At 45.8% G+C, this 24,793-nt stretch overlaps 1 protein-coding gene across 1 annotated transcript; it reads right to left on the bottom strand.

The window, feature by feature from the left end:
* Positions 1 to 233: 233 nt before the first annotated feature.
* On the bottom strand, positions 234 to 9,757 carry LOC123424994 (pumilio domain-containing protein C4G8.03c-like). The gene is made up of 10 exons (XM_045108672.1): positions 9,368 to 9,757; positions 6,833 to 7,507; positions 4,133 to 5,163; positions 3,909 to 4,050; positions 3,723 to 3,830; positions 2,999 to 3,211; positions 2,801 to 2,911; positions 1,554 to 1,739; positions 731 to 905; positions 234 to 652 (listed from the first exon to the last, which is right to left on the bottom strand). The coding sequence occupies exons 1-10, from the start codon at positions 9,755 to 9,757 to the stop codon at positions 570 to 572; spliced, it is 3,114 nt and encodes a 1,037-aa protein (XP_044964607.1). The 3' UTR covers positions 234 to 569.
* Between the last annotated feature and the right edge of the window lie 15,036 nt (positions 9,758 to 24,793).

Raw genomic sequence — 24,793 nt, 5'->3', positions numbered from 1 at the left:
CAAATCAAATAAACCAGTTTTTCAAAATGACATCGCTCTTAGAAAACCATTTCAAATTTTTTTTGGACAAAAGAGGGTTTGTTTGAGAGATTGTTAGGCTCACGATCAGGCAAGAACTCCGAGCCAGTAGTAGCCAAGAAATGAAGTGGTTTTCTAAAAGTGATTGCGCGCTGCCTTTGTGTTACCACCAAGGTAGTAGCACAAAGGTAAACTAGAACAATAATACAAAGACATTGGTTTTGCAAAGAAAGTTTAACCCATCAACTTCAAGTAGCAGCTCCAACAGGAACAAATTAAACGTCACAATTCACCAAGCTAACAACTCCATAACATGTACAGCTATATATCCACCTGTAAACTTTTACATGGCCGAAAAGATATACAGCGGCGAACCCTAATACTCAACTAGTTACTCGGAAGTTTCCCGAAAACTCTCCAGATTCTATACAGGACAGGAAAGAGAACACCTTGCTCCTCTCTACCAAGGCATGACATTACATGCACGCTGTACCAACGGAAAAAACCTCACCACAGTCCAACCATGTTCCACCAGAAGTGATGGCAAATGCTTAAGAAGAATCAGCGCCGGCATCGGTGCACTTTGCCTCCTGTTGACATCGGCAGGGCTTCGACGCCATCCGCACCCGGTTCTCTGAGATCAAGCGGAAAATGTTAGGAATCTGAAAAGAAATCCACATCTTGCGATACATCAGTTTGACCGTCGGCTTACCTCCTGTGATGATTAACTTCTCAACCCGTGCAACGATATGCTTCCCATATGTGTAGTTCTTCAGTTCGTTCAAGTGCACCTTGATGCTTGACAGGATCATCTCAAAGTATTTGTCATCACAGGTCTGAAGGACTTTCTGTACGACGTAGTTGCCAAACTGATCTTTCATCAGTGTCTGCATAACAGATAGGCAAAGTCAGAATGAAGTGCACTGAAATCACTAAGGAATCGGTTCACATCGAGAGAAAATTTGCACAGCTAATAACACAGCAACAAGTTAGAACCGAGGTTTTGTCTGATAACCAATGACCCAGAAGTCAAGCACACACTAAACCTGCAAGCCTTTTCAACTCATGTACTGTCTAGCCATACAAAAAGAACAAGACACATTTTGGGGCTTCGAGAAATGACCCCACCAATCAGAAAGTTAGCTGCGAAGATACTCAGATATTTGTAGCAGTGAAGATGCTCTGCATTCTATGAGTAATAGGTTTAGTTTGTATGGAAAATATGTTTGCATATAACCAAAAAAAATGTATATATGATCTTGGGAACGCATGTTGTGGGCGATTGGTTTTGCACAGGTCAGCGTTGATGACTAATAACCAAATCTAGCAAACTGAACTCTAAGCATCACCTCCCAAACATCATGTTGTTCAGAGGGTTGCTGCAAATATGTTGACTACAAGGCAGTTTTGGTATTCATGCAAGGGAGACGTGCTTAATGCAACATATCCATGTGTATTGTCAAAGGAAATATGGTTTTCAAGATCAAAATAGTTTGATTAGAAAATATGCAGTGTGTTTGTGAACTAGGACAAACCTGAAATGTTTGACCACAAGAAAAAATCTCCCTTATAAGGACATCACGTTCTTCAGGAGTACCATAGGCCAAACATTTTTCAATGACATTAGATGCATATTTCTGCTGGCTCAAGATCACCATTTGGCCTGTGAGCTTCTGAATAATGGACGACCGTTCCTCTGGCTTCCCATGTTGCAGGACATGCTGAAGAAAATTAAAGGTTCATCAATAAGTACATCACGCCAACACAGGAAGGAAAGCAGCAATAAAATGGACAATATCATACAAGCTTCAGTTTTCAAACGGTTAATTATTGAACAGATTACATGGCCAGACAATTAGACAAGGACTGCATATTGCTAACATAACTTGCTTTGGAGCTCCAGCATTAGAAAATTGGAATGACTATTAAAAACCCTATAAGGGTATACTATGTTTATTTTAAATTGATACTTCAAAATTTTCATGGACAGATATTATCGAATTAGATAATATGGTATGACTAGTAATATGATATTATTATTACTTCTGCAATGCATAACTACGCTTATGTGAGATAACATGTTCTATATGATCAAAGTGCAGTACATTGTTAGATTTATCATAGTTGAAAAAGGCACGCCTAGGATCTAGGCCACAGTAAAACGCCTTGCGCTTAATGTGTGCACAATTGCGCTCAGGCGTTCGCTTTGTCAGAAAAGCACAAGGCAGTGGCAAAACATACAATTAAGCCTAGCTCTTTTTTTAACTTCTGAGATTTATAATAAAATGTACACAAATGTGATGTACAAGACTTTATTTAAAATAGACAACATTTTAATATTCAAAAACATGTGGAAACTAGGTTGTTAATTGATCATGTCATGTGCAAGTCTTGCTAAATGTGTATTATTTATCCAAGTATTCCTAAAACAAGCTGGTCTTTTAATTGAAACAGAAATGCCCTGCAGATAATTGCGAAATTATTTGTTATTGGATCAAATAGATTTTATACACTTCAATACGAAAGAGACCTACAACTGGCCAGCTAAGTTAAGGAAATGTATCCAACTGTCAGTTCACATGATAAATCAACACTACCTTTCTAGTTAGGATGTCACTCAGAAGTCAGAATTCAATAGAACCAAATTATTTTATCAGCAACATATGTAGATTGTTTGGCTGTACCAACCAGTGGCTTAGGGCTGTACGATGTATAAACATCATTCAAGTCAACACAGAAATAGAAAACTATTCCAGTATATACATATAGTGTACTGACATACCTGAACAACGTAGTTCCCATACTTATCTTCAGTCAAAGCAAAAGCATGCTGCACAATTTCATTCATCACAGCACTTTGAGTCGCTGGTTTACGGCAATGCTCCAAAACTCTCTGCAAATACATATTACAATCTTCTTCTTAGTTCAAAAGGGATTAATCTAACACTTTAAAAAGAAAAAGAATGAGCAATTTTTGTACCTGAATAACTCTGCAGCCATATTGGTGAGTACAAAGCTTACAAATTTGTGATAGTATAGGCTCGATAACAAATGGAATGCGATCTTCAGGAACACACTCAATGCACTTCTGAATTACATGGTTGCCATTCTGATCACCAATACAATCCAGAACAGAATCCATGAGCTCAGAAACTATATCAATCTTTGTGTCCATATCAACTACCTCAATAACCTGTCAATATTGAATATTAGAATCTATAATATAGAAGCATGCAGATACAAAACTCCACTGTAAATGTGCCATGTCAATCAAAACCCCAATGGATGAGAACTCATTCAATGCAACAACTCTTAGAAGTGAAGAACAGGTGCTGCAAAATGACTAGAAAGGGACCATGCTGACATCTATACAAGCCAATAATGATTTACTACTCAATGTAACAGGGTAAGAAAAACACCAGTCAGTAAACTTGACAATGCTGCACTATCTCTGAACTTAATCTTTGTTTAGTATGGGTTGAAAAAGTACTGTACTAGATAGGTAATTTGCAGATTCTATGCATTTAGTGGAATATATCACACTGAATATCACACTTCGATACATTTAGATTTAGGACATTCACAGAATATTTGAAGGCAGAATTTTTTTTATGGATTGGTTTTTTAGTACATTTACAGGAAAACTGAGGGAACAAATTTTGCATGACAATGCAACAGAAACAAATCATTAACATTAAACTGACCTTTTGAACAACTCTGCAACCATACATCTGACCGCTTAGAGCCTTAATATGACCATTGAGTTTATCTGCTAACTGTTTAAGCTGTCCCTCTGTAGCAAACTCAAAGAACTGTGAACAGTGCATCACAAACATCAGTATATCCCAAAAAACAAATAATTATCAAAATGCTAGGACCTGTTGATGTACCTTCTGGATCACATAATTACCAAACACATCGGTTGTTAGAGCAATAACATTGGCCAGTATCTCTGGGAAGATCTTTTCCCTATCCTCAGCAGATGCTTCTTCTAGTTTCTGTTGAATGAACCGACTGCCATGTTGATCCACACTGCGTTAAGATGAAAATGAGATCACTTCTATAGAAATACATTGAACTAAAAAACCAACTGCTCAGTAAAAGAATAATATACCTGACATTCATGACATGGCCAACTGCATCAAGTAGCTCCAAGGTTTCATCACTGTTTCTATCAAAAGAATCTATGCAGTGTTCTACAGCATTATCGTGATTGTTCTGTAGGCCCATATTCCTACCAGCTGACCTTCTATTAACAGAGAAGAGCCGTGATTGCTGGTCATCGTGACATGGAATGCTCCCCAAATTAGGATGAAAATGAGACCCTAATCTTTGCGCTCTTGAAGAGGGGAAACAAGGCTCATCATGATAGAGCCTGTTACCACTATAAGAGAGACCAGATTTTGGTACAAAACTACTTTCATTCTGCAGACACTGCCGGGCAAAATGATCCTCAAGGTATGCCTTACGATTCCTAGCCAAACCCAAGTCTGTAATGGTGTTGTTTCTATTGCTCAAGGGGTTCATCATATTTGTCATAGCTGCATCACGGAGATAGTTGGCCTCCCCACGCAAATTGCCTGACTGCATCAAAGTTAGCCTTTCAGCAAAAGATAGGTGATCAACATTATCCATGTGATGGTGATTCATCCTTGGGGCATTGGGGGCATCAATTGAACTGTTCTGCCTACGTAAGCAATTTCGACGTGTCGGGCGAAAATCCATGTGCTGGGACCTAGGTGAGTGAAAAACATTATCAGCTGAAGGAAGCCGGCTATCATCAGCCATATTAGAGTTGAAATATCTGCGATGCATAAGCATTTCATCAAGCAGCTCTTTCTCATGTCTCCTTTCATCAAGTGGTGTCCTATTAGATAGCCTCAATCCAGAGAAAGTATCTGAAAGATCAGAATCTGAGAGATAAGTAGAATCAAAGTCCCTTCTTCCAAAAGTGTTGATCTTTCCCATGTCTGGCATGAAGTGATTCTGATGCCCATAAAATTCAGCATCATGTTCCGTCAATGTTGAACCCATATCAAATGTGGAGTGGTTTGGTCTAAATTGCTGCCCGTCAAAACCTCTGGTACCATTAAGCTGGAAGCCTCCTACACCTTTAGATAGTAATGCAGAGTTACCATAATGGTCCTGAAACAAAGAACACAAAACTTGCTATTAAGTGATGTATCAATTATGAACATGAACAGCAAAACTACATAAATCTGAAATTGGTGTCATTATATGAGATGCTTTTAGTAAATCAGGATAGATGCCAAAGCTTTTCCTGACAATATTTGCAAACACCAGTTACACAATCACATAAGAACAAATACCAAAAGTTAAAACTACAAAAAAGAATGTAAGTTATGAGGCCACAAACGCAATGAGCTCACAACATATTCCATAAGAGGACCACACAAGTGCATTGCCTAAACTTTGTGTAGCTGCACGGGTTAGCATGGGTGATTTGTATAACAGGGAAAGAGGTGATAGGTAGAGTTGTGACTTTGATTTGCAGAGCACAAACCAACTGCGATTCCGGAAAACCCTACCATATTTCTCTTTTCTTCACCCAAACAAGCTACCGCCTTCCTATCACAAGGAACGACCGCAAGTCATTGGGCACAGTACCAGAGGGAAGATAATAATTGCATTGGTTCAATTTGCTGCCAGCCTTGATGGAGTTATACAGACATATGGAACTGAATTAATTAGAAAATACTGAAGAGCAATTTACCAAAATAAATTATCAAGAATATAAATGTAAAAGGGCGACATATTTGTACACTTAATAACTGACCAAAAATCCAAAATCTTGCTTGCCACATTGATGATATTTACCACACATTACATCACATAGAAGGCACTAAGTCATACCGAAACAAAGTAGTCAATGTAGGCAGCAGGTTATCGATACCTATGTTAAACAACTCGTGCTATATATTATGCTAAAGCCAAATGGTCTTACGACATTGAAACGAAAAATGATCATCAAACTAAACAAGAGAAACAGGGTATCTAGTAAAGCACAGATGCCACGTTGCCCCACGATCCAACTCATCACAGTGAACAGACACATAAATCACAACTCAAGTGATTGCCAAGTACGTAGATAACTAACGGTGGTTACAATTACAAGCTAGGCAAAATTTTGACAAAAGATGTTCCAGCTGAACACTGAATATAGTACTCCTTGTGAAAAACGAGTGTCTGCAAAGGAAATGTGGTGATTTTGAGCACAACCAAGAAGACAAGACATATTGGACAATCAAATCCATCAATAAAACCATAGACCACATATGGATCGGAAAGATAACGATGCTTCCAGCCGGTCATCAGCAACAAACACTTGATCAAGTGCCCAAGATACATGCCGACAGGAACCAAAACAGGGATGCTTGCCTGCATCTGCAACAATAGTCAATAGAGCCGATACAGGACAAAAAGACTGAAAAGAAGCACGTTTTTGGCAACTTTTCCGCGATTAGACTAGCAGCAACTTTGTCGTCGCCCTCCGTCGCCTGCATCTGCTCAATTGGAGTACCTTCTTTTTCCGAGATTTAAGAAAAAAGACAACAGTTTGCGGCCACCCCTCGCGCGAGCAGGAGAGGAACTAGCCGCGCACAGATCGGGAAGACATCCCGACGGGAAACTACTGCCGGAGCACACCGATAGATCCAATCTAGAGCACGCACGGCACGGCGACGGCGACGGAAGAGCGCGAAACAGGGCAGGACGGAAGCATACATACACAGAACCAATCGAGAAACGCTGTCCGGCCATGGAGGAGCGTCAAAGACCTTTCTTTTTTCTTTACCTGGTCGATGGCCCCGCGCCGCCGGCTGACCTCGTCGAGCCTGGCGCCGAGCCCGCCGGCCCCGGAGAAGAAGGAATCCCCGCTTCCCCCGCCGCCGCCACCTCCTCCTATTCCTCCGCCGAGAACCCCGTCGGCCGCCAGCAGCGCGCCGTCCATGGTCGGCGGGGCGCTGCCGCTGCGCAGCGGGTCCCAGCCCCACCCCGCGTCGTCCTCCCCGCCGTTCCCGAACGCGCGCCTCCCGCCGTCGCCGAATGGGCCGCCGCCCATCCCGCCGTCGCCGAACGGGCCTGGCCCCATCCCGCCGTCCCCGAACGGCGCCATGCCCGGCCCCGCGTGCAAAGCGCGGAAATGGCTGCGCGGTGGCGGCGGCGGCGGCGCTGTCGCTAGGGTTAGGGGTTTAAGCGGGCGGAGCGGAGGGGGAGGCGCGGGACGGGGGAGGGAACGGGAAAATTTGGGGGAGCGGAGCGGCGGCGGCAGGGAATGGGCCCTGGGGTATATATAGGCGGGCGGCGGGGGATAGGGGTCGGGGGTGGCGCAGGTCAAAGGCACGGACGGACGGACGGATAGTGACGGCGAGCCGGAGAAGGGACAAAGCGGCGCGGCCGTTGCTAACACGTGCTGGGCCGCGAGGGCCCGGTGGGGGTGGGTCGCCGGAGCAGCGGGCGCCGGCCCCGGCTGTCAGTGGAGGAGTGGAGACAGAGATATGGTGGTGGCGTGTGCGGGACTGCGCGGCGCGCCGCGCCGTTGAGATATGGAAAGGGAAGGGAATGGGCCGTGGGCTCTGCTCTGGTGGTAGTGGTGGTCACCATCCAAGCTGCCATTCCTTCCTTTTCTTGTTTGTGTTTTTTTCAAAGACCTGGTTGGTTGGTGTGGTGTGGTGTGGACAGAGATCAGTCAACATGTACCTTTTAAGGAGATCCATGTCCTCCTTCTTTGGGCCTTTCTTAACAACAGAGAAAATGGTACTCCTATGTTGGAGTATTTGTTGTTGTATTTGTGTTGTTTGATGACGAGGTCGGGGTTACCTTCGCCACGGGCGGCTAGCGGCGCAATCCGGGTCCTCGCGGCGAGAATGCCATCTATTTCAAATGCGTCTGGCGTCTTAACGGTAGGGTTCTATTGACGGCGTGCGTGTTTCGTTAGCGTCTGGTATGGCATGGACGTCTGTTTGTCTCCCCTCACGTGCTCTTTGGAGTGGCGGGTTCTCACGTGCATGCGCCATGCAGCGAATACGTCACTCGCGCACCCAAGGCTACGTTACGTCTGCATGTTCCATGCACGTATACGTCCGTCTCAGGTGCATCACGACAACTAGGAGCACCTGACGTGTGTCTCCACGCGTGTAGGGGGCAGTTATGCTTGAAAAGGCATGCCTTCTTTAATTTTTGATAATAATGGAAGCGTACATAATCGGATGATGACAACTATAAACTTGGTGGTTTTGCCAGGTTCTTCCGTTGGAACAATTATGGATTGGTAATCAATATTATTTGGTTTATCTACCGTGGCTTTCGGAGGAGAACGGAATTAGGGCACAAGAACATCGTGAAATGTGAACATATATTTTTTGAACAATCATCGGGGGAGCGGATCCCCATCTGAATATATTATTCAAAGGCCTAAAAGACAAGTTATATACGGGCGGCTAGCGGCTTGATCCAGGTCCTCGCGGCGGGAATGCCGTCTGCAGGAATGTCGTCTGTTTTAAATGTGTCTGGCGTCTCCATTGTAGGGTTCTGTTGACAGCGTGTGTGTGTTTCGTTAGCTTCCGTTATGGTATGGGCGTCCGTTTGTATCCCCTCACGTACTCTATGGAGTGGTGGGTTCTCACGTGCATGGGCCATGCAGCGAATACGTCACTCGCGCAATGAAAGCTACGTTACGTCTGCATGTTCCATGCACTTATACGTCCGTCTCACGCGCATCACGACAACTCGGAGCACATGACGTGTGTCTCCACGCGCTTAGGGGGTAGTTACCCTTGAAAAGGCATGCCTTCTTTAATTATTGATAATGAAAGCATACATAATCAGATGATGACAGCTACAAACTTGATGGTTTTGTCAGGTTCTTCCGTTGGAACAATTATGGATTGGTAATCAATATTATTTGGTTTATCTACCATGGATTTCGGAGGAGAACAAGATTAGGGGACAAGAACATCGTGAAATGTGAACATGTATTATTTAAACAATCATCGGGGAAGAGGATCCCCACCTGAATATATTATTCAAAGGCCTAAAAGGCAAGTTACACCGAGAGGAGAGGTACAGGCGCCAACACATGGTCACCTCCCTACTAATGTGGTCCTTAAATCTGAAGGCATAAAGCGTAAAGTACAAGATGGCGTTAGGAGGAGTATCTAGGGGCGAGTTGATCTTGTTGCGAAAGACACAAGCGTGCATGGAATCCCACAACTTCCGGAGGATGACGAGGGCAACTATGGGCCAAATGTTGATGCTGAGACCCATCGGCGTTGGAGTAGCCTAGACGAGTTCGATGGTAGGGGGTGCACAGGCCCAAGAGGGACCAGACATGCGTCGCACATGGGAAAAGGATGGTGAGGTGCGTCACGTCCTCCAGCACGAGGTCGCATCGGGGGCAGGTTGAATCCGAGGTGATGGTCTTTTGATGCAAGTTCGCCATCATGCTCAACCTATCACGACAGAGGAGCCAGCCGAAGATCTTGACCTTGATAGGTGCATTGGAGCTCCAGACGTCTCCGGCATTGAAATCGATCTCATGGTCAGAGGATAGCAGCGAGTAGGCGCACCTGAAGGAGAACGAGGAGCCATGGGTGAGGAACCTATCGTGTGACACGTCGTTGGTGATGACATCCTGCAACAAAGACAAAACAGATGCAAGCTCTACATTAGCAACATTGGTTAGGCAGTTCCGCAGAGTAGTGAGTATACCATTCTGCATGACATCAGAAACTAGGACCGAGGGTAAGGTGGAATGGGAAAAAAGGTGTGGGTAGGTGTCTATGAGTGGGGTCGAAAGAAGCCGAACGTCGAGCCAGAAGAAGGTGGGGGTGCCATTATTGGTGAGGACAAAGGATATTTTGCGTACGTGGGGGAGTTTGTGGTTAACGATTGTCCATAGGTAGGAGGGGTTATGAGGCTTATTTGTGAAGTCAAGGAAGTAGTGTTGGAAGAACTAGTTAACCCAAGGAAGGTCCGGTTTTTGGAGGAGCTTGAAGGCAAATTTCATGAGAAGACATTTGTTTTGGAGAAGCGGGTTTTTGATATCGAGACCGCCAGTATTTTTGGGTTTGCAAACATTTCTCCAAGCGATAAGGCACTTGCCCTAAGAGAAAATTTCCTCGACATCTCAGAAGAAGGATCTACGGATGGAGTCCAATCTTTTGACAATCTACTTAGGGAGTGATAACCCACAAGTGTAGGGGATCGTTTGTAGCCTTTTTTGACAAGTAAGTGTGTCGAACCTAACGAGGATCTCAAGGTAGAATTAATATTCTCTCAAGTTCCATGGACCACCGATACAACTCTACGCACACTAACGTTTACTTTACCTAGAACAAGTATGAAACTAATCTACGGGAAAGAAACTAGAAGTGCTTAGTAGGTGTAATAGATAGTTTTGCAAGGTAATAAAGAACAAGTAAATACAAGTTAGGTGTTGTTTAGATAAAAACTAATAAGTAAGTTGTTTAGTAGAAAGTTTTTTTGTATAACGCAAAAGAAGAATTGCACACAGGCAATTGAATATAACATGATAAATACTTATCATATGCAATGAGGGAGAGGTATACGCTAACACACTTTTCGTATTTGGATCATATGTATTTATGATTGGACCTCTAGCAATCATTCACAACTACTAGAAATCATTAAGGTAAAATCAACTATAGTATTAAGCATCAAGTATTCTTTACTCCCATACGCACACAACTTCCTTACTCGGGTGTAAACTTCTGTCACTCTAGTCACTCTAGTATGGCAGGCAGGTTTCAAAGTAATCCAGGAATGGATCACTGGACGGCGGTCAAGAATATTCTGAAGTATCTAAAAAGGACTAAGGAAATGTTTCTCGTTTATGGAGGTGACGAAGAGCTCGTAGTACAGGGTTACGTCGATGCAAGCTTTGACACTGATCCGAATGACTCTAAGTCTCAAACCGGATACATATTTATTATTAATGGGGGTGCGGTAAGCTGGTGTCGTTCCAAGCAAAGCGTCGTAGCAGATTCTACATGTGAAGCGGAATACATGGCTGCCTCGGAGGCAACTAAGGAGGATGTGTGGATGAAGCAGTTCATGACGGATCTTGGAGTTTTGCCGAGTGCACTAAATCCAATAACTTTGTTCTGTGACAACACTCGTGCCATTGCTTTAGCAAAGGAATCAAGGTTGTTGGGGCATAGTTTATGCCTAAGTAATTTTGGTGATTGATGACAGTACCATACAGGACTAACCGTGTGTGTTAAGGTTTCAGATAACACACGTCAACGGCACAAGACGACACGTCTCCTCTCTCATGGAACGAAAGCACGGCGCTCTCTACGATTCTCTTTATTTGAGTCATAGGAAAGCCGTACTATTAAGAGGGGATCCGTAGTGGAAAGGTTTGGGTGGAATCTATCTTTGCACACGCACACTTCATTCTCCCTTTCCTTTATCTTTGGAGCGGCCCTCGCCACTTTGTTTCTCGCATCTTTGCAAAATGGTCCCCAGCGGTAGTACCGCTGGTTCTAGCGGTAGTACCGCTGGACTGCTAGCGGTAGTACCGCTGCAGCCAGCGATAGTACCGCTAGCTGGCGGTAGTACCGCCCCTGGCCAGCGGTAGTACCGCCCCTGGCCAGCGGTAGTACCGCTCCAGGTGCTTTGTTCCACCTACCTAGCGGTAGTTCATGGACGGACCTTTTTGCGAAGACTTTCTTGGCGGTATTAGTGCTTTTGCACTACCAAGGGGCCAGCGGTAGTACCGCTGGTGTCAGCGGTAGTACCGCTGGAGTCCCAGCGGTAGTACCGCCAGGCGGCGGTAGTACCGCCCCCGTTCAGCGGTAGTACCGCTGCAGGCAGCGGTAGTACCGCTGGAGCTCGGGCAGAGAGTGGGAAAACGGTCTGATTTTTCCCCCCACTATATAAAGGGTTCTTCTAGCTGAGGAACCCCATCTCTTACCTCTCTAACCTCCATTGTTGCGCCCCAAGATCAAAAGTGCCCGATCTCTCTCCCTAGCCAATCAAACTTGTTGATTCTTTAGGGATTGGTTGAGAAGGTCTAGATCCACACTTCCACCAAGAGAAAAGTTGATTCCCCCACCAATCCCTTGCGGATATTGTTACTCTTGGGTGTTTGAGCATCCTAGACGGTTGAGGTCACCTCGAAGCCATATTCCATTGTGGTGAAGCTTCGTGGTTTAGTTGGGAGCCTCCAATCTTTGTGTGGAGTTGCCCCAACCTTGTTTGTAAAGGTTCGGTCGCCGCCTTCAAGGGCACCTATAGTGGAATCACGGTACCTTGCATCGTGCGAGGGCGTGAGGAGAATACGGTGGCCCTAGTGGCTTTTTGGAGAGCATTGTGCCTCCACACCGCTCCAACGGAGACGTACTTCCTGTCAAAGGGAAGGAACTTCGGTAACACATCCTCGTCTCCATCGGTTCCACTTGTGGTTATCTCTATCCTTTACTTTGTATTTGCTTATGCTTGTGACTATATCTTACTTGTCTTAATAGCTCTCGTTGTTAGCTTCTATAGGGTTCACCTCATTGTCGTATTATTTGTGAACCCGTAGGGTGTTTACCTTAACTTGCTAAGATTATTTAAAAAGTGGTCGTTGTCTATTCACCCCCTCCCTCTAGCCAACCATATCGATCCTTTCAATTGGTATCAGAGCCACGTCTCTTTATTAAGAGTTTAACCACCCGAAGAGTATGGAAGGCGAAGAGGGAATTAATCATGGGCAACCCGAGGCCATGGACTTGACTTCGGTCACAAGGGACGACTTGAATACGGCTATGGCCGCTCTCAAGACGTCCTTGACGAACGAGGTCAAGACCATGCTTAAAGAGTTAATTGAGGGATTTAAAAGTTCACCCGGACCAGCTATAGTGGTTAAACCCACCGTTTTCGATTCGGAGGCCAACTCCTCTAAGGAAGCGGCTAAAGGTATGCAACCTCCCTCGTCTCATGAAAAGGATGGGACTGGAACATATGCCTCAGTTCCACCCCCCATGGTCTATGGAGGATCCGTTCCCGCACCACGTCTTAATCCTGTTGGTCCCCCTCCTAAGCTTGTGAAAGGTGACTTTGCTAACTGGGTATTTTCTATTAAGTCTCATTTGTATCACAGCTCAACACATTTGTGGAGAATCATTGAGCAAGGATATTATCCCCATGATCCAAGCAACCTCACTCCGAGAGAAGATGCAGACAATCAATACAATCACTCTGCTTTGTTTATTCTCCAGTCTGCTGTGCCACCTGAAGATCTTCCCCACTTACGTCCCTTCACATTGGCCAAGGATTGTTGGGAGCATATTATGGTGTTGTACAAGGGAAGCTCAAGCATTCAACGATCCAACTATGAAGTGATACTTGATAAGGCCGATGAGTTTGTGATGAAGGAAGACGAGGACCCTCGTGATCTTTATCGGAGGGTGACTGCTATTGCTGTGGCACTAAAGGATCATGGGAGTAAGGATGTGGATGATACATGGGTCAAGCGCAAGTTTCTCAAAGCCATCATGCCTTTCAACAAAGCCATGTCATCTGTCATTCGTCAGTGGCCAGACTTCCACTCCTTGTCTTCCAGTGAAGTGTTGGATGAGTTCATAGCAATGTCAATCATGAACGAAACAGCCGACAATGCTCTTGCTCGTGTTCGATCAAAGACAACTTCACCCAACCTTGCGTTGAAAGCAAGAGCAATGCTTGAAGAAGAAGAAGAAGATGAGGAAGAGGAGAGCTGCCCTGAAGACACAAAGTATGCCTATCATGAGCACATGGCTCTTGCATCAAGGCAATTCTGGGGCAATAAAAGGAACTCAAGGCCCAACTTCACCAAGAACAACTCGAGTGGATTCAAACCCAAGCAACGAGTAAGGACATGTTATAACTGTGGCAACGTGAGTCACTTCGTGGCAGAATGTCCCTATGAGAAAAGGGAAGACAACGGAGGCAAGCTCATTCGCAAAGACAAAACCAAATCATTTCCAATCAAGAACAACTTTGTGAAGAAACCTCACCCAAAAGGGATGGTGGCCCTGGAAGAGTATCCTTCCGATGATGATGGTGATGATGATACAGTGGCAACGGCAACTGTTGCTATTGCCACTACCTCTTCCCAGAAGGTGTCTCTCTTCAACGCCCCCAACGAGAACCACATCACCAAGTGCCTCACGGCAAAAGGTATTAATCAGGTAACTCCCATCATTAAGACCAACATTGCTTCTGCTCCTTCATTGTTAAATTGTGTTGAAGATAGTGATGTTGGGGAACTTAATGAGCATGATCTTGATAAGTTTCTGTGCACTATTAAGGGAGAACCCAAGAAGCACTTTGTTGCTCTCTTGGAACAACTGGGTGAGGCCACTGACCTCATTGAGTCTCATGAGGAGACCATATCCGAGCTTCAGGGGCATAGTCGTGACTATGCCGATGAAATTGCCGAATTATCTAGTGCTCTAGAGGAAGAGCGCACTCTTCGTTTGGCTCTTGAGGAGTCATGTAACGATGACTGCGCTAAAATGCAAAAGAAACTAGATCATGATGTTGTTCTTACTCGCATGCTTAAATCTGAAAAGTATGCTCTTGAGGTTGGCCATGACAGACTCAAAGAGGAGTTTGACATACTTGACAAGGCCCACAAAGCCTTGAAAGATGCTCAATTCTCTCTGAAAGAGTCTCATGATCAACTCCAAGCAAAGCTTACCAAGGAGATCTCTACTTGTCCTCCCTTTGTGTTAATTGATAATACTTGTGCAACTAACCCCTGTTGTGAGCATGTTCATCTTGTGGAGGAAAATGCCAAGTTAAAGGAGAAACTTGAGAAGGGCCTTGTGGCATGCATACAAGGTGAGAAGAGTCTGAACGATCTCTTGAGCACTCAAAAGGGTGCTGTAGGAAAGGAAGGACTTGGACTTACCTCCAAGTCAAAAGGTAAAAGGAAGAACAAGAACAAACGATCTCTCACACTCATGGACATCTTCGTCAAAGAGGGTGAGGGGACTCAGAAGGTGAACAGGAACAAGGTGGACTATGGGAACCCCAAGAAGGGCAAAACCGTTCCCACTAACACAGCCGGCAAACTCAATTCCTCTTATGTTTTATGTTGTGCTAGTGATGGGCATGTTTATGCCAGATTTGTTGGTTCCTACGATGAAGATATTGAATGGGCTATCTGGGTTCCTAAGACCCTTGTCTCTAACATGAAAGGACCCATTAAAAAATGGGTACCTAAAACCAAGCCTTGATCTATTGCAGGAGTTTGCTTCCGGTGGGGTGTCATGGTTGCTCGATAGTGGAGCAACAAATCATATGACCGGAAGCAAGGACTTAGTGGTGGATGTGCATCCTTCTCCATCTATGCCCACCCATGTCCAATTCGCCGATGCATCCTCTTCAAAGGTATTGGGATTTGGTAAGGTGGTCGTCTCTCAAGATTTATCTATTGAGAAGGTCATGCTTGTTGAGTCACTTGCCTACAATTTACTTTCGGTTCGTCAACTTGCAATTATGGGTTTTTCCACATTCTTTAATATTGACACTGTGGTCCTCCTGAGGAGCAAGACTCTTAAAGTAGCCTATGTTGGACATGTCGAAAATGGTCTTTATGTGGTGAACTTCTCAAAGCGACCCACTAAGACTGCGACATGTTTAATGGCTAAAGTTGACGTGGGCTGGCTTTGGCATCGCCGTTTAGCTCATGTCAATATGAGATCTTTGCAAATTCTTCTGACAGGGGACCATGTTCGTGGACTAACAAATGTGAGCTTTGCTAAAGATCGTGTCTGCAGTGCTTGCATTGAAGGAAAGATTCATGAAACTGCTCATCGTCCAACGACTCTTATCTACACCAAGAGGCCATTGGAACTTCTCCATATGGATCTGTTTGGTCCTCCAACATTTGATAGTCTTGGAGGCAGAAAATACTGCTTAGTGATTGTTGACGACTACTCAAGATATACCTGGGTATATTTCTTTAAAAGGAAGAGTGAAACTCAACAAACGGTCATCAACTTTGCTAATGAAGCGCAACGTCAACATGAAGCAAAGATCTTGATGATTAGGAGTGACAACGGGACCGAGTTCAAGAACTACACCTTAGATGAGTTTCTAGGTGATGAGGGAATAGAGCACCAATATTCTGCACCATATACCCCTCAGCAAAACGGTGTGGCAGAAAGGAAGAGCCGGACCTTGATAGACGTTGCAAGAACAATGATGGCAGAATTCAAATCTCCATATAACTTCTGGGCAGAGGCCATCAACACAGCATGTCATGCATCCAATCGGCTCTACATCCGCAAAGTCTTGAACAAGACTCCTTATGATATTTTAACTGGAAACAAACCCAATCTCAAGTACTTCCGGGTATTCGGTTGTAAGTGTTTCATTCTCAAGAAAGGAGCACAATTAGCTAAATTTGATTCTAGAGCACATGAGGGTATCTTTGTTGGTTATGCTACAAACTCTCATGCTTACCGTGTCCTCAACAAGTCCACCGAACTAATTGAGGAGACGTGTAACGTATAATTTGATGAAAATAATGGCTCCCAAGTGGAGCAAAGTGGTATTTGTGATGTAGGTGATGAAATTCCTCCCGAAGCCATAAGAAGAATGGGGATTGGTCAAATACTCCCCATTGAGGAACCCCTTGTGGCCGAAGGAGAAGGACAATGCTCTACTCAAGTGGAGCCATCACCCCCACAAGCCCCACACGCTTACGATGAACAAAGAGAAGACTCTCAACAAATTGGACAAGCTCAAGGTCAAGATCAATTGCCCAACAATGGTGATGTGTCCCATGATATTCAAGCACTACCCCAAGACTCCGAACCGGTTCATGATCAAGATCAAGTGCAACCCCGAGATTCAGACCAAGTAGAAGCACAAGATCAAGATCAAGAGCACCCACTAATACAAGAACAAACTAGTGAACCTGCTCAAGTCGAAGGACAAGATGATCAGGAGACTGTCTCACAATTCCCGTCTGGAGCTCCAACAACCGGCTCAAGACGCAAGGGCAAGCAAAAGAAACAAGTCGATGCTCCCCCATTATCTAATGAAGATGTCAAGCCGGTCAAGTTCCCCATGCCAACAAGATGCAAGCTTGACAGTGATCCCAATGATAAAGTAGTGGATCAAAAGGTATACCGCTCCATGATTGGATCCCTCCTTTACCTTTGTGCATCTAGACCGGATATTATGTTGAGTGTAGGGATATGTGCACGGTTTCAAACCGCACCAAAAGAAAGTCATTGCATGGCTGTTAAGCGAATCTTTCGATATTTGGCTCATACCCCAAACTTTGGCCTCTGGTATCCCAAAGGAGCAAACTTCAATCTAGTTGGCTATTCTAACTCAGATTGGGCAGGAGATTGTGTGGAGAGGAAGTCAACGTCTGGAGGATGCCAATTCCTTGGTCGCTCTTTGGTAAGTTGGTCTTCAAAGAAGCAGAATTGCGTCTCCTTATCATCCACCGAAGCTGAGTATGTGGCAGCTGCCAGTTGTTGTGCACAATTGCTATGGATGAGGCACACTTTAAAGGATTATGGTGTCACTTGTGACAAAGTGCCTCTTCTATTTGACAATCGAAGCGCCATCAAGATTTCCCTCAACCTAGTGCAACATAGCAAAACCAAACATATTGATATTCGTCATCACTTCATCCGTGAACATATCAAGCTAGGTGATATTGAGGTTCACTTCATCAACACTGAAGAGCAACTTGCAGATATTTTCACTAAGCCTCTAGATGAAGCAAGGTTCCGGGAGTTAAGGCATGAGCTAAATATCATTGATTCAAGTAATGTGGATTGAAACTAGGCATATTGTACCTCACTTTGCATTCCATCTTGGCCTAGATGTAGGCATGGACATAGGGGGAGTGTTGTTCTCTCAATGAACTTTCCCTCCCCCCATTATGCATAAATCAATCTAGTCTTTCACTTTAGCCATTGTCAAATGGCACTTGTGCTTCAAAGACGAGCATTGGTCATGAACCCAAGGATAATTCTTCGCGGTGTCATACCATTGTCTCAAACAAAGGTGGCCTCGGCCACCGCCCCTCCACCCTTTCTTGCGTATCGAAGAAAGGATATACAATGACAAGTCAGTACTTTTTCCTAGGTGCTATCCTTTTACTCACTTGTCGTGTGCCCAAGTTCATATCTTTTCCTTAGCCGCGTTGCGACATTCACAGCGGTACTACCGCCAGGGTAGCGGTATTACCGCCAGGACCCCAGCGGTACTACCGCTAGGGATAGCGGTACTACCGCCAGGATTCCCATCTAACACGACCGGCTAGGAAATTTTTAGGGCTGCCTCAAGGGGGAGCGATACTACCACTAGGGGGAGCGGTACTACCGCCAGGACCCCAGCGGTACTACCGCCAGGACCCCAGCGGTACTACCGCTGCACCTGGCGGTACTACCGCTGGCCCGTACCCCTTGGGCTATATAAAGGAGGGGGAGCCCGTTTTTCTCCTGTTTCTTCTTCCTCGCGGCTCCTCCCTCCCCTAGCCCGAAAACTCCCTATTTGGATCTCGTTTCGTGGAGCTCCTTCTCCCCGTTGGTTTGGAAGGGTTGCTCCACCTCTCCTTCCTCCTTCAAGAGCCATGAATCCCGGTAAAGCTCCTCCCTTCTTCTATTTGGTTGGTGTTCTCGTTCTAGAGATAGGAGCACTGGGGATTGAATCCATATCTTTGATCTTATGGCTAGTTCTTGGGTGGCATGAAGGAGATATTTGAGGGGAGTATAGGTCCAATAGATTGTTGTTGATTATGTTGCCATGCCCTAGGATTTACTTGTTTTAGATCTAGCTCTTGAACTTTGTTTGGATTAGATCTAAAACCTGCTCTCTCTTGCCTAGGCATGTACTTATTTCATGTTACTAGTGTTCCTCATGTAAAGTAGGGCTGGGGTGGAGTTCTTCATGTTCATATACGGCCCATGCCCTCGTAACAGTTTTTATCTGTCAGATCTGAAAAGTCAAACCCAACGGTACTACCGCCAGGGGTAGCGGTACTACCGCTATGACCCCCAGCAGTACTACCGCCAGAGGTAGCGGTACTACCGCTAGGCCCCAGCGGTACTACCGCCAGGGGTGGCGGTACTACCGCCAGGAGCATTCACGGTGTATTCCTTTTATGTGCTTAGCAACGCGTGTTTATTTCTTCTGCGTTTTCAAAGATTCGTTGCCTTGACTCTTTTTGTCGCCTCTTTTCGCTGTGTGTTTTGTGTCACAGTTGGCTCTCGCCGTTCGAACCCCCCTCGTGACACGCAGTCAAAGCAGTATCGCAACCAAGAGGCTCCCGAGGGGTCTGCCACCTCAGGTGTGCAACCCAAAAGGCAGTCCTTCAAGAAGGTCGCACACAAGGAGAAGAGGGTCAATGTCCGTACAATGTCCCCCAAGGACTTTCTGCAGTTTCGCACTCAGAACCACTATCTCAACGAGCGGGCTGTGATCAAGGATGTTGACCATGTCTGGGCAAGGGATCAGTGCCGGATCTACCGGGATGTTGTTGCACATTTCAAGAAAAACTATGTCTCCGTTCAGTGGATTGACCTAGCCCATCTTCAGCGGAACCTGGACTATTTTGGTGATGCCCTCTCTCTGATCGACAAACTGGGCATCAAGGACATCATCACATACAAGACAGATTTTGATCCCACTGCTGTTGCTCAGTTCTATGTCACGGTCCACTTCTCTCCAGATGCAGAGCGCTCTATGGTGTGGATGACTGGGACTCAGAAGATGACCGGTACCTGGCGTGAGTTCATGCAATTCCTCAACATTGACTTCCAGGGAGCTGACACTCCACTTGGGCTACGTCCTCATGCTGCAGCCCCCACCGATAGGGCCCCCGCAAAGGACAGACTGCAGAAGCTCTATGTGAGGAAGGGTGTGCTTCCCAAGCATCTGGACATCATGCACCGGATCCTTCGCAACACCCTCTTCCCTCGCATTGGTAACTTCGACGAGGTTCATGGTTCCTTGGCTGAGATGCTGCTACTTTGTGAGGAGGCTATGTCTTAGGAGTCTGCCCCTTTGGATATTTCTGATGTGATGTTCACGGAGCTATGGAACTGCATCATCATGCGTAAGGTTCCCATCTACGGGCCCTATATGTTCGCATATATTCGCCATAAGTGGCAAGAGGCTTTTCCGGAGGAGGTGCTCTACGCTCAGTCAGACTACATTGTGCATGACCCGATCAAGCTTCGCGTCAAGGACAAATAGGCCAACCCATCCACTTCCTCTCAGCACATGGATACTGATACAGAGACTGCTGCTGACAGAAGAACCGCCTCTCAGTCCCGCTCGCCTGCCATGCCATCTTGGGCTATCAAACTACAGGACAAGATGAAGACCCTTTTCTGTATGCAGGCCAAGGGTCAGTACCAGACGCACGTGGCTCAGAAGGAGAGCCGCCAGAGGCATAAGCGTGTTCTCAGGACCCTGGATGTGGACATCTCCAGCGGCTCAGAGGACGACATCACTCCTGAGGCTACTTGGATGCAGGCTCAAGGATACCAGTGGTCTGGCGATGAGGCGGAAGAGGAGGAGCAGACCGATTAGGAGGGGACAGATGAGTCTGGTGATGCTGAAGATGAGGAGTAGCTACCTGTGCCATTAGGTGTGCCCCTTTTTGGTGTCTTGTGCCAAAGGGGGAGAGAGTCTAGGATTTGCTTTCATATTCGAACTTTGCGTTTCTTTGCTTTATTTCGTGTGGTTTGCTTCGAACTTGGTTTACTTCTAGTTTGCTATCTTTTGTGAGACATGAACTTATGTGAGATTTATTTCCATCATATGTTGTGAGTCATATGCCCCGTATTGTCATATATCTCTATCTTTTTGTTCTCATATTATTCTCTGTGCAAATCGGTATTGTCATCAATCCACCAAAAAGGGGGAGATTATTGGGGCATAGTTTATGCCTAAGTAATTTTGGTGATTGATGACAGTACCGTACAGGACTAACCGTGTGTGTTAAGGTTTCAGATAACACACGTCAACGGCACAAGACGACACGTCTCCTCTCTCATGGAACGGAAGCACGGCGCTCTCTACGATTCTCTTTATTTGAGTCATAGGAAAGCCGTACTATTAAGAGGGGATCCGTAGTGGAAAGGTTTGGGTGGAATCTATCTTTGCACACGCACACTTCATTCTCCCTTTCCTTTATCTTTGGAGCGGCCCTCGCCACTTTGTTTCTCGCATCTTTACAAAACGGTCCCCAGCGGTAGTACCGCTGGTTCTAGCGGTAGTACCGCTGCAGCCAACGGTAGTACCGCTAGCTGGCGGTAGTACCGCCCCTGGCCAGCGGTAGTACCGCTCCAGGTGCTTTGTTCCACCTACCTAGCGGTAGTTCGTGGACGGACCTTTTTGCGAAGACTTTCTTGGCGGTATTAGTGCTTTTGCACTACCAAGGGGCCAGCGGTAGTACCGCTGGTGTCAGCGGTAGTACCACTGGAGTCCCAGCGGTAGTACTGCTGCATCCAGCGGTAGTACCGCCAGGCGGCGGTAGTACCGCCCCCGTTCAGCGGTAGTACCGCTGGAGTGCCAGCGGTAGTACCGCTGGAGCTCGGGCAGAGAGTGGGAAAACGGTCTGATTTTCCCCCCACTATATAAAGGGTTCTTCTAGCTGAGGAACCCCATCTCTTACCTCTCTAACCTCCATTGTTGCGCCCCAAGATCAAAAGTGCCCGATCTCTCTCCCTAGCCAATCAAACTTGTTGATTCTTTAGGGATTGGTTGAGAAGGTCTAGATCCACACTTCCACCAAGAGAAAAGTTGATTCCCCCACCAATCCCTTGCGGATATTGTTACTCTTGGGTGTTTGAGCATCCTAGACGGTTGAGGTCACCTCGAAGCCATATTCCATTGTGGTGAAGCTTCGTGGTTTAGTTGGGAGCCTCCAATCTTTGTGTGGAGTTGCCCCAACCTTGTTTGTAAAGGTTCGGTCGCCGCCTTCAAGGGCACCTATAGTGGAATCACGGTACCTTGCATCGTGCGAGGGCGTGAGGAGAATACGGTGGCCCTAGTGGCTTTTTGGAGAGCATTGTGCCTCCACACCGCTCCAACGGAGACGTACTTCCTGTCAAAGGGAAGGAACTTCGGTAACACATCCTCGTCTCCATCGGTTCCACTTGTGGTTATCTCTATCCTTTACTTTGTATTTGCTTATGCTTGTGACTATATCTTACTTGTCTTAATAGCTCTCGTTGTTAGCTTCTATAGGGTTCACCTCATTGTCGTATTATTTGTGAACCCGTAGGGTGTTTACCTTAACTTGCTAAGATTATTTAAAAAGTGGTCGTTGTCTATTCACCCCCCCTCTAGCCAACCATATCGATCCTTTCAAAGGTTTCACAAGAAGACCAGACACATCAAACGACGCTTCAAGCTCATCCGCGACTACGTCGAAGGAGAGGACGTAAATATTTGCAAAGTGCACACGGATCTGAATGTAGCAAATCTGCTGACTAAACCTCTTCCACGGGCAAAACATGATCAACACCAGAACTGTATGGGTGTTAGATTCATTACAATGTAAATCGTATAGCATTGTGAGGACTCGATTATTGACTCTAGTGCAAGTGGGAGACTGTTGGAAATATGCCCTAGAGGCAATGATAAAATAGTTATTATTATATTTCATGTTTCAAGATAATCGTTTATTATCCATGCTATAATTGTATTGAATGAAAGCATATATACATGTGTGGATATATAGACAAAACAATGTCCCTAGCAAGCCTCTAGTTGGCTAGCCAGTTGATCAAGGATGGTTGAGATTTTCTGACCATACGCAAGTGTTGTCACTTGATAACTGGATCACATCATTAGGAGAATCATGCGATGGACTAGACCCAAACTATAAACGTAGCGTATGACCGCGTCAGTTTATTGCTACTGTTTTTTGCATGTCAATGTATCTGTTCCTATGACCATGAGATCATGCAACTCCCGGACACCGGAGGAATACCTTGTGGGTTATGAAACGTCGCAACGTAACTGGGTGACTATAAAGGTGCTCTACAGGTATCTCCAAAGGTGTCTGTTGGGTTGGCATGGATCAAGACTGGGATTTGTCACTCCGTGTAACGGAAAGGTGTCTCGGGGCCCATTCGGTAATACAACATCACAACAAGCCTTGCAAGCAATGTGACTAAGTACTTAGTTACAAGCTCTTGTATTACGGAACGAGTAAAGAGACTTGCCGGTAAACAAATTGAACTAGGTATGGGTATACCGACGATCGTATCTCGGGCAAGTAACATACCGAAGGACAAAGGGAACAATATACGGGATTATATGAATCCTTGACATAGAGGTTCAAACGATAGAGATCTTCGTAGAATATGTAGGAGACAATATGGACATCCAGGTCCCGCTGTTGGTTATTGATCCCAGAGAGTGTCTCAGGTCATGTCTGCATAGTTCTCAAACCCGCAGGGTCTGCACACTTAAGGTTCGGTGATGTTTCAGTATAGTTGAGTTATATGTGTTGGTGACCGAAGGTTGTTTGGAGTCCCGGATGAGATCCCGGACGTCACGAGGGTTTCCGGAATGGTCCGAAAACAAAGATTGATATATATGAAGTCCTGTTTTGGTCACCGGAAAAGTTTTGGGCTCATCGGTAGTGTACTGGGAGTGCCGGGAGGTGTGCCGGGGACCATCGGGAGGGGTGTCACGCCCCAAGGGGTCTCATGGGCTGTGGGAAGAGATAAACCAACCCCTAGTGGGCTGAAATAAGTTCCCACTAAGGCCCATAAGGTTTGAGAAGGAAAAAAACAAGGTGGAAAGAGTTTCCAAGTGGGAAGTAGGAATCCTACTACACATAGGATTGGAGTAGGACTCCTCCTCCTCTCCCTTGCGCAAGGGAAGAGAAGGCTGCCCTAGGGCGCATCCCTCTCCCTCCTCTCCTCCTATATATACTAAGGGTTTTGAACAACTTTGCCACGTGCAACTCAAACCTATACCACGTAGGTCTTCCTCTAGATCGGATTTCTGCGGAGCTCGGATGGAGCCCTGCAGGAGTAGATCATCACCACCACCGGAGCGCCGTCACGCTGCCGGAGAACTCATCTACTTCTCCGTCTCTCTTGCTGGATCAAGAAGGTTGAGATCGTCATCGAGCTGTACGTGTGCTGAACGCGGAGGTGCCGTCCGTTCGGCGCTAGATCGGAATGCATCGTGGGACGACGGTGATTTGAATCACGAAGCTGTACCACTACATCAACCGCGTTTCTTAACGCTTCCCGCTTAGCGATCTACAAGGGTATGTGGATCTAATCTCCTCTCGTAGATGGACATCAGCATGATGGGTCTTCGCGTGCGTAGGATTTTTTGTTTTGTTTCCCATGCAACGTTCGCCAACAAATATTGGTTATGGTGCCTTATTTTCGTTCACTTGGTGGATTTGTGGCCAAGATCTATGAGAGGTCGTGTGATGGTGGGTGGCATGTTGGCATGTCATAGCATGTCAATACAAAGACGTTGGGCATTGTCACGGAGGGTAAGGTGTTAGTGGTGCACTAGGGGGTGTCACGGGTGCGTTGTTTCATAAATGGAAAGGGGAAGGGTGAGGTTTGCTTGCATTTTCAAAGGCTTGATGGATGAGATCTTCTTGGCCTTGGATACAACTTTTTATGCACAATAGAATAAACACACATGGATATTACATCATACAAGTTACCTAGTACCTTCTGAAAAAACATGCAACCTAGAAAAATTGACATGTACTCCCTCCGTTCCTAAATATAAGTCT

The sequence above is a fragment of the Hordeum vulgare genome, chromosome 2H (genome assembly GCF_904849725.1).
Source record: "Hordeum vulgare subsp. vulgare chromosome 2H, MorexV3_pseudomolecules_assembly, whole genome shotgun sequence".
NCBI classification, from domain to species: Eukaryota; Viridiplantae; Streptophyta; class Magnoliopsida; order Poales; family Poaceae; genus Hordeum; species Hordeum vulgare.
This window is presented reverse-complemented; position numbering and strand designations above follow the sequence as displayed.